The 10,503-nt window shown below is 46.8% G+C and overlaps 1 protein-coding gene across 2 annotated transcripts; it reads left to right on the top strand.

Moving 5' to 3' along the window:
* Nucleotides 1-1,042: 1,042 nt before the first annotated feature.
* Nucleotides 1,043-9,819, top strand: bmf2 (BCL2 modifying factor 2). 2 transcript variants are annotated; one of them, XR_004947275.1, is made up of 5 exons: nucleotides 1,043-1,223; nucleotides 2,613-2,819; nucleotides 3,302-3,531; nucleotides 5,801-5,967; nucleotides 9,564-9,819. XR_004947275.1 is itself a non-coding variant. In XM_036210537.1 (4 exons), exons 2-4 carry the CDS (start codon nucleotides 2,636-2,638, stop codon nucleotides 5,915-5,917), a joined length of 531 nt encoding a protein of 176 aa, XP_036066430.1. In that variant the 5' UTR covers nucleotides 1,043-1,223; nucleotides 2,613-2,635; the 3' UTR covers nucleotides 5,918-8,755. The 2 variants fall into 2 exon arrangements, 1 of the variants encoding a protein (XP_036066430.1); XM_036210537.1 differs by lacking the exon at nucleotides 9,564-9,819 and having other exon boundaries at nucleotides 5,801-8,755.
* The last annotated feature ends 684 nt before the right edge of the window (nucleotides 9,820-10,503 follow it).

The raw sequence follows: 10,503 nt of genomic DNA, 5'->3' as shown, positions 1-10,503 counted from the left end.
ACAAATTAAAATAGACTCTTTGAAACAAATAACTGTTCATTTTCTCCTTTTTTTAAAATATATATATATATATAAACTTGACTGTAAACATGATTTAGTTTCATCTGGACACAAAAATCCATGAAAGCTCAAAGCAAAAGAACAGGGTGTGCTTCGACAGCTCCATCCACCAAATCCATGACAATCTCATTTGTGAGTCTGTCACAGGGAGAGGAAGACATGATCATATCTGTGACTCCTGCAGGAGCATCAGAAGGAGCAGGAGGAGGAGCAGCAGGATGAGGAGCATCAGGAGGAGCATCAGCAGGAGCAGCAGGAGGAGGAGGAGCATCAGGAGGAGCAGGAGAAGCAGCTCCAGGATGAGGAGCAGCATGAGGAGGAGGAGCAGGAGGAGGAGGAGCATCAGCAGGAGCAGCAGGAGGAGCATCAGCAGGAGCAGCAGGAGGAGCAGCAGCTCCAGCAGCCTCCTATCAGCTGGGCCGGGGGTCACATGTCCTCTGACTTTTTCTCCCTTCCACGTGTCAACATACAGGAAGTGGAAGGCGAGACCAAAACAAAGCGTCTGATTGGCTGTTTCCGTGTCACCAGGTTCTGCTCGGTACGGAGAGCTGCAGCTCTTAAAGGGCCAGCGACTATTTATGTTGGATCAGAAAAATAACAGATCGGACTGAGATGAAACACTTCACAGTTTGACGATCGAGTCCGTTAATATCTGTTTAGTAGATGTTACATCATCATGTTGTTCTCTTTTGTTTATTTGTCAATATTTATCATCAAACAAAGAAAGGTTGATTGTTTCTGGTAATAAACATCATTTTACTTCATTTTCAGCCTTTATTTAGCCTCACTTCCACTGATTGGGTCAAAAATCTGACCCCCTCCCCTTTTAGGCTTCACATTTTAACCGATATTTTATAAATGGTAAATATAAAGTTTATAATCAGGATAAACGCTGACTGAAGGCGCGAGGCGCGCGGGATCCGCTCTCCGCCGGATTTGCATAACAACAGCGCGGCTGTCATCGCGGAGGGCAGGTCTGAGCGGAGGGGGCGGATCGGTTTGACACACTCAGAAAAAACACAACAACCGTCTCCAGTCAGCAAACATCCAGCAGAGCTCCGAGAGCGACGAGGCGCGCGCGTCTTACCGCCAAGTCCCGAGAACACGCCGAAACCCGCGCGCCAAGATACCACCCATTACCACGGAACACGCGCTTTGTGGCGGTGAGTGCGGCTCGGGCCGGATGCTGCTGTTGTTGGCGGGACTTTGTGATCCGGACATGCCCGCGCTCGGAGCGCGCGCGGCGGGGCACGCTTTGGAGTTGGGTTTGGACGGACGCAGCGTCCCGGCTGAGCTCCCGGATGGTGTTTGCGGGTTTTTCTGAAAGTTTTAGATAACTAACGGCGCCCGGTACCGGGCGGAAACCGCAGACGTTTCACTCACGTTCCTGAAATGAACAAAATGAACATTTTTGTGTATCATTATTTATTTTTTGAAGATAAAGAAAAATGTAACATAAAATTAAATAATTAAATGATTTTTTTCTTCCATTTTATTAGAACAGTGCAAAAATTAAACAAATCCGTGTATTTATCGTGTATTTGGATTTGGTTTACTTCTCTCGTGCGCGTAATCGTCTGCGGTTTGTTGTGGTGTAAAAGCGACTCGCTCCTTTTCTTCTTCTGACCGCGCGCCGGTTCCGCGCGCGCGTTTGCGTCCACCTGACATAACCCAACGCCAAACAACTTCCTCCAAGTCCCCCGTTCACCTCTGTGTCCCGCGGAGCTGCGCGTAAAAGCCGCTCCAACGCACGGAGCCAGCGTTGCGCAGAGCGCAGCCATGTGCGCAGACGGCGCAGCAGAGGGAGCCCGTCTCTGCGCCTGTGTGACCGCAGCCAGGCCCGCCTGCAGCCTCAGGCGGTGTGTTGTTGTGTGTTATCTTTGTGTTTGTTTTTCATGCTCTGACTCTGACAGTTGGTGTCTCTGCAGCCCCCCCCCCCTCACTCTTCTGAGGAAAGAACTATTCATCTGACCTAAATGACACTTCTAACCATTCCAGCGGATTCTCCTGAACAGATGAAAGGAAGGAGTTATCAGAGTGTTTGTTTTGAAGTGAGATCATGAGGAGACACTTTCTCCTAAGAGCGTCAGCCTCGCTCCGTAAACACAACAGCAGAGGATCCAGTTTCAGCTCCTGCCTGACACGCTTGTCTGCACTTGCTCGGCAGAAGGAGAAGACAGGCTCTCAGCTCAGCAGAATGATATAACCGGGCTGCTCGTGGCTCCGGGCCAGCGAGGAAGAGCGTTTGCCTCACAGTTTGGGACAAACGTCTCATCTCCCTCCTGGAGCGTTTGGAGTTCTCAGGAAAACCTGATCTGGTGGCTGAGCAGCCAGATTTGTGGCTCGTTGATGGATCAGAACACTCCTGTCTAAGTCAGGTTCTCTGAGCCTTCTAGAAAGTTTCTGCCTCTTCTTCAGATTCTATGGACTCACGGCATGCTTCTATTTTTAGGAAGGGATGATTTCATGCGCCGGAGGGAGAGGTTTTCACTGACAACAGGAAGTTTGGCGTCTTCTGTTTGTTCTAAAACACTTTCACCGCCTCTGTGCAGGGAGTTTACCGCTGAGGCGTCGGATGGATGATGAGGAGGACGACATGTCGCGGCCCGTCTCACAGCTCTGGGGAACTCCCTTTAGGGACGTCAAATTCCAGGAGCGAGCCATACAGATCACCGGCGGGGGAGACTTCCCGTTGCAGGAGCACGCCACCGACGTGCCGTCCTGCAGCTTCCGCTGGCAGCCGCGCCGGCCTTTTCACGGTGAGGCTTCGCCGAAACATCCTAAAGATGACCCGACAGTGGACGAGTGCGTCTCACGCCATAAATAAACCCCATGCAGGAGCATGCCGGCTCTAATATATAAATCAGTTTTAATGCAATCGTGCTTTTAATCAAATCAGTGTGAGATCATTCTAATCCAATCAGATCAGCGCTTCAGGAGAGGGCTGTTTGTTTGTTGGCTCAGAGTCCTCATTGTTCTGGTTTGGGATCATCAATGCGTGAACACCGCTGACCGGCATCACGGCCGCCGTAATGCATGTCATGCTGTTGGCTCTGGGCCGAGCGGAGCACAAAGTTTCTTAGTTTATCCCTTTCTGGGATAAGAGGCGGAGCTAAACTCAGTGACACGGCTCACATTTGGGTTTGTGGACCAACTGTTGGTTAATTTTTGAGCTAAGATTGATCAAAATCTGTGCAGTTCTCTCTTTTGATCCGGATGAACGTTTGGATTTCTCGTCCAGGAAACGCTGGGCTGCGCTCACATTTTCCCGCCCAGTTTGAGCCCATGGAGGACCGGGGGCCCAGACCAACGGGAGAGGAAGAGGAGGAGGAGGAAGAGGAGGACAGGGGCCGGCAGAATGAGGCGCTGGCCGAAAGGCCCGAGGAGCAGCCGGAGGTGAGCGTGGAGGTCCAGATCGGGCGGAAACTTCGGGAGATCGGAGACCAGTTCAACCAGGATCACATGGAAGTGGTGAGTCTGACTGTGGGGCCTGAAGCTGATCCATAACCAGATATCTGTTCTCCAAGGAATCGCTGAGCTGAGATTGAAGCTCCTAACAGGAAGACACAGCTTCCGTCAGCGCAGCTTCATTTGTTTTTGTTGATGCTTTTTGGCGGGAAATGATCGGGCAGCTCTCGGAAAGGTTCAATGTCCCGATCCACTGCAGGAAAATGCAGCTTCAGAGCAGTTCAGAATGAACACCCTTCTGTACAGAAAAGTAAACTGCAGGTTTTTTATGTCTGTAAGAATGAAGAAACGTCTTTTAGGACAAACCGCTGCGTTCTAATGATGCATTCAGGGTCCCGTACGGGACATCAGTGAGTTAGCTGACCCTCTGAGGGTTAAGAATAAGTATCTGGAGTCAGATCATCTTAATTACTGCTGAGTTAGAATTGAACACCCCAGTTAGGGCTTAGCAATAAAACAATAACAATAGATTTCACAATAGAAATTTTTAGGTAGAAGAATTAATTTATTGGGACTTTATTTTGAAGGGTCCAGCACTGCCCACGGTCACTTCCGCTAATCATCTCTGTGTAACGTTTAGTTTCGGCTGAAGCAGAGGGAGCTTTTTTAACGGGATCTAGTCAGAACTGGAAGACGAACCTGCTGGACGTAGAGCAGCAACAGAAGTTCAGTAAAACTCTCGATTTGGTGATATAGCCTAGCAAGATGCTGATGCTAACGTGCTGCTCCGTGTGTCGCCTAAGTGTGAAAATGGACCATCTTGAAGTAAGACAGGCTGTAAGACAGGCTGTAAGACAGGCTCTAAGACAGGCTGTAAGACAGGCTGTAAGACAGGCTGTAAGACAGGCTGTAAGACAGGCTGTAAGACAGGCTCTAAGACAGGCTGTAAGACAGGCTGTAAGACAGGCTGTAAGACACGGCAGATAAATACAATAAAATGATTTCGTAGGACATTCATAAAAACATTTTTTAATATAAAGACAGGATTGAATCCACTGTGTATTAGCAGCAGATGTTACACAAAAAACTGCACCCTGTATCAGATGTTGTGCATTTGACACATATAGTTATTTGGTTTATAATGTAATATATATCGTTATCGCACAATATTGAAAAACAATATCGTGATATATATCGTTATCACATTTTGTTATATTGTGATTTATGTTGTTGTCACTCAACATTTAAAGTTATATCGTAATATATATATATATGTCGTTATCGCAGAATATTAAAAACCGTATCATGATATATATCATTATTGTACAATATAAGAAAACTATGTTGTGATATATATATCGTTATCACATAATATTAATAGTTATATCATAATATATATCGTTTTTGTACAATATGCATTTAAAGTCCACCGTCTGATTTTTTTATATTTGTGTTTTTATCCGTTCAGTGACCTTAAATTCCATTAACGGCGCATGATAAATAAAACGTATTATTATTATTTGTATGACCGTAGTGGTGCATTCTGGGTCATCTCAGTGGAAAACATTCATCATTGATGTTGTAAACGTTAAGAATCTGAGCTCATATTGGCGTCCTTTAACCCGTTCCTGTCGTGTTCCAGTCGTCTTCAGGCGTTTACTTAGCAGTACATTCGTCAGCTTGTTTTTCACACTCGTGAGGGAAAGCCTCTCTGATAACAGAACTTTATCACTTTGGTTCCTGTAAAAGCGTCGGCTTGTTTTTGCTGAGGTCAGCGTGTTGAGGAGGCGGCGTGCAGACAGGTGAGCGTGACGCTGCAGGTGAGGCGGGAGCAGTGGGCCTGTGTCTGCGCAGACTCTTCTAAAAATAGAGTGTGACTCACGCTCGCATAGACGCGGACGGTAACGTGACGGCTACCCACAATGCCTCGTTGTCCCGGCGTGTGTGACTCTAGGACTCAGAGATATGAGGGGAAAATGTTGTTTTGTTCTCCAACTGAAACCAGGAGAGTGAACTCTGTTTGATGATTCAGGAGGAGCTCAGAAAACAAATGAGGAGAGAGATGACCCCCCCCCCCACAGAACAGGGGGGTCTGTTTAAACACACTCAGCGGCGCAGAATTAAAGCAATTAGGAACAATTAGGGTTCCCCTTTCCGCTCAGCCGGCTCCAACAGCCTGTGGCAGCGGCTGATGGAGACCTTTATGAAGTGAAGCCTTACGCAACGAGCTGCAACGCCGCTCTGGATGTGGGGGGGGCTCTGAGTGTCAGATCTGAGCAGGAAACGCCGCCGTGCGTCTGGTTTTCACGCCTTTCTCTCTGTCTCCCTGCAGTTTATGCGGCACCGGCGGCAGAACGTCCCACTGTGGATGCGGCTCACCGCCGCCCTGTTCGGCCTTCTGTTCCCGAGGGGAGCTCCGCCCCCTCGCCTGCGTGGAGCGCTGCGATAAAGGACTTCCTCTGAGCCTTCGCCGCCCGCGCAGGGCTCGGACTCGGCACTGTACGATGGAAGACGGGTTTGGATTCCAGTAGAATATGAGATGAAGAAGGTCACCGCTGGACGGAGACTGAATACTTTTTTGTTCCTCTCAGAGAAGAAGCCATTGTGTTTGAAGAGATATTTTCTAAATATTTGTAAGATTAGCTATTTTGTACAGTATCTGCTCTTTTATTTTGAAGTCCCGGAGGACCGCCATCAGTCCAGGGAATGCCTTACTCTCTCCTGCCACAAAACGAGGAAACCCCGAGAGAGACGAGCGTTCAGATCGGCGGCGCTGAGGACGGCGGCGCTCCACCCTTCCAGACGCCGTCAGGCGACCCACTGTGTGCATTCAGACACTGCTCCAACCACCCCTACTTGAATCAGGCGTGCTGACGTAACCGTGGTTACGACCTCCGCTCAGGTGTCTGCTGAGCGCCGGCAAATTCCGGATCCAGTCTGAAACCAAAAAAAGCACAGTTCAAGGACTCTACGATCAGGGAACAAGCAACAATCGACTGAAAGACTTTGGATAAACGTCTTTTTTTTCACTGACAATCGCATCGGCGCCCTTCGCTGCACGCCGTTTCCTGTGAAAGAGGCGGCAACCAAAGGGGCGAGCAATATTCACGCCAGTGGACGGATTCTGCAATCAGCGGCATTGAGATGCTTTTTTCTTTGACTTCACTCCCGCTGTAAATGTCTCAAACGATCGATGTGCCGACATGCAAACCAGAGATTTGAAACGGAGCGCTTCACTCAGTCAGGAGGTCTCGTGTACAGTTTAGAAATCCTTTATTTTTGGTTGTTCTTCTGCCACACACCGACACAGCCACTGTCTGCCGACGTCGGAGCTTCAAGCTCCAGACGCGGCGTTTTATTTCAGCATGTGGTGGATTTAAACGTTGTAAGACACTGATGGTTTCTGATGATTCCCTTCAGGGATGATGGTTACGCGCGTCTGCCAGCATCCGCCGGTGCTGCTGCAGCCAGCGGCGGCGCTCTTGGCCGAGTGTGTCTCCTTCGAGGAGCTGAACCGAACGTTTGTTTCCTGCAAACACTGAACGCTGAGCCAATTCTGACTGACGTGACACGCTCCCCAGAGTGCCGCCGTGCCGCGTAGCCGCTCCCCAAACACAGCTTGTTTTCAGGTCATTTATTCGAAGTTATTTGGCGTACGTTCGCGCGATGCTACTGTCCAGGTCTGGACTCGTCTTCTGTCGGGAGGGGCGCTCAGTGGGGGGTCGGAGGGCCGCGCTGGGCCTCGTGCTGGCTCACACAAAAACACAAGTGAGTCTTTCTCAAAGGAAAGGCTGACAATCAAATGTACAACACGTGCCTTGTGAGTGACAGCCAGGCCGCCGCCGCCGCTGCCGCCGCCGCTGCCGCCGCCACCGCAGCGTCCTAATATCCACGCTCCCTCCTCACCTGTTATGCAGCAGATTCCTGCAGAAATACTCTGGTGTTTGACGCAAACATGAAATCCTCCATCATGGTTTCTGAAAAACCTACATCTAAAACCTAAACCTCATGAAAGCTGAAGATTTCTGCAGCAAAACCAGAACAATGCTCATATTTTGAGACATAAATAAAAATTTCTCATTGTTTATTAAAAAAATACCTACAGGGATTCCTTCTATTTAGTCTGATTCTCATAAAAACTAAAGATTTCTTTCTCAAAAATGGAGATAAATGTTTTAGTTTTGCTTGCAACAAATTGAACACATTAAATAACTTAACATATGAGATTATAAACAATATATTTTAGCTTTCCAACGTCTCAGAACCTTTTAGTATCAAAGTCCTCGTCGTATTTGGTTGAGAATCTTCTCCCACATCAGAGTATTTTTGCGGCACTCCGTTCCCAGACCTGCTGCAGCGTCTGTGAGGTTGGAATCCTCCAGACGCTCTGGAGGCACAGGCTCCGCCTCCATCCTCTGCGATCGATCTGCGTACCGGCGCTCCTCGATTCTTGAAGCTCCTAAAGACGAATGCTGGACCTGCCGGGCTCGTCTGTCGTCCTTCATATCTGGTCGAGCTGCAGGATGACCTTTGACCTTTGAAGGAAGAAGGATTCGCCGCCGTTCTTCTCGTGTTGATCTGAGCCATAAACATCCTGTCCTGAACTGGACTCCAGTGAAAAGTCGAACCGTCAGTGTCTTTATGATCCTTTTTCCAATTTTAAACCAAGGAAGAGTTCTTCTTTACTGTAGTGCTGTGAATTGGTGTTTTTCTACCTTGGACATGAATCGACTCTGTTACGATCTTTCTATGAGATTTGATAATGTTTTACACTCGTTTTTGTAAGAAGACAAAGAGAAGAGCAGCAACATGACAGCAGCTTTTCTCTGGTGGATTCACTCAGTTAAAGGGCTTCGTTTCTCAAACATGGAGTACAAATGCATGTCCTACATTCCTGAAGAAGTGCATCCTGATGGTCTGAATGTACGTTAACGGAGTGAAACCACATCCTCTCTCATGAACTCGGCGGGACGCTTTTCTCGCCGTCTTGCTTTTCTCCGGCGGTCTCAAAGATGTCGCGCTCACGAGGGTGACGAAGTGAGGCCCAGTCCACATGTAGCAGATTTATTTCTTTCCTTAATTTAAGAGAGCGATGAGCGCGTCATCTTTGGGACCGCCCTGTTCCCGCCGCTCCGATCGGAGACGACGCCGGAGGAGGACGCCGTTCTTTTTAGTGCAATACGCTGTACATATGAGCTTGGCTCACGAAATCTTTTCCATTTCTCCTGAGTTTTTGTTGTAAAATGGGTACATTGCTGTTTTTTTTTCATTAAATCTTTATGGTTAATGCAGGTGTTCTGTGTTTCATTTACTGGAAGACACTACAACCATTTGATTCTTGGAAATAAAAGAAATTCACTTTTATGCATCAGAATTGATCAAATCAGTTCAAACTAACCCGATTAAGATGTTTACTTCTTATAAAATAGTTCTGATAGTTCTTTGAATCATAAAGATCCAACAAATACGATGAGAATCTTCTAGAATCAAAGAGTTCTTTTCAAAATAAAAGCTTAACTGAAGGATATTTTCTTGGAGTTCCTGAACCTGTGATTAAATCCGAATCTCAGGCAGATTAAAGCTGGAATAAGACAATATTATGTAACTGGACGTTTTATTAGTTTCATCTTGTGTGTTCTGAACAGATGACTTATGGCGGGAAGTCGCCAGATCTGTCAGAATTCATTTATAATCAGAATCTCCCCACATAAATCTGCTTTTCTTTCCTCCTCCAAGACAATTTAACGTCTGAAATTCAGTAAAAATGATTTTCACATAATAATTTCACAAGAAAAATAAGAAATTAACACATTGACACATCTAAAGAACCAGTTCCAGACAAACAGATACATGTAGCCCTGATCCTTCGCCTCACCAGACCCCATGTTTGGGTCTATCTGATCATCTGCAGAACTTTGTGTTTCTTCCTGTCATGGTCTACTTTGAGTTCAGTTTAAGTTTCTGTCTCGATCATCTGTAAACCTGAGGATCTGAGAAAAAGAAGAAGTCTTCATCTAACTTTCACCACTGATGACTCAATTCATAAAAATGTTGGCTCTCAATTTAAAACCCATTAATTTGTATTTGTATTTCAGAAAGTTCATCCATCTATCTTCAGAAACCCCTTCAGAGTCACAGCGTTGCTGGAGCCTATCCCATCTATACTGTTGGGGAAGGCCGACCCTGAGGAGGTGGGATGACCTCTTCACAGACTCACATGCACACACCCAGGGTCAGCTCTGAAACGTGAAGGAAGTTTTTGGAGTGTGAGGAAACTGGACAGGAAGGGATTTGAACCTCCTCACTAAAGTGCAAACCACTCCACTGCTGTGCAGAAAAGTAGTCGAATATTAAAAAAAAAGGATAAACACAAATATTTCAGTGTCTTCTTGGTTTGTGAAGCTTCATGAAGTCAGAGTGGAGATCATCCCATCAACCCCGGGGAGCATCTGAAACCTCCCACTCATCTGGTCATGTGTGCGCCCCGAAAACCAGGTCCCTGAATCGAAACGGCCTTTAAGACGTGACCCTGGAAGTCCCTCCAGACGCCAGACCAGCTGGAAAAAGAGAAGCTTTGATCGAAGTTGGGGCGTTTTGGAGCTCGGTGATCTGTCTTAGTCTCTCCTTCTGGAAGAGGCGTGTCTTAACTGAACCTGGAAAGAATGTACGGATAAAACATGAACTCATTTAATCACATTAATATTAAAAATGTTTGATTTAATATCAGTTATTAACCCTTTAACACCTGAGGCGTCACTTAAATGCAAAATTTGTAACCAACTGTAACTTTTCTACCATTAATAAGATGATTCCAGTAGATTCTGAAGGAGAAAAAGCAGCTTTTCTCCTTCAGAATCTACTGGAATCATCATATTAATTAATGGTTGAATAATTTTAGTAAATCAAAGAGCAGAAACACTAAAGCTCTGGCGTTAAAGGGTTAAAACATTTCCCTTCATTTCACTTGTCGCTGCAGGTCAGGTTGAACCTTAAAAAGTCTCTGGGACAAGCTCCGCCCACTTAAGTTCTTCAGCA

This window comes from Oryzias melastigma, linkage group LG24 (assembly GCF_002922805.2).
Source record: "Oryzias melastigma strain HK-1 linkage group LG24, ASM292280v2, whole genome shotgun sequence".
NCBI classification, from domain to species: domain Eukaryota; kingdom Metazoa; phylum Chordata; class Actinopteri; order Beloniformes; family Adrianichthyidae; genus Oryzias; species Oryzias melastigma.
The sequence above is the reverse complement of the archived record's forward strand: the minus strand, read 5'-3'. Positions and strand labels throughout refer to the sequence as shown.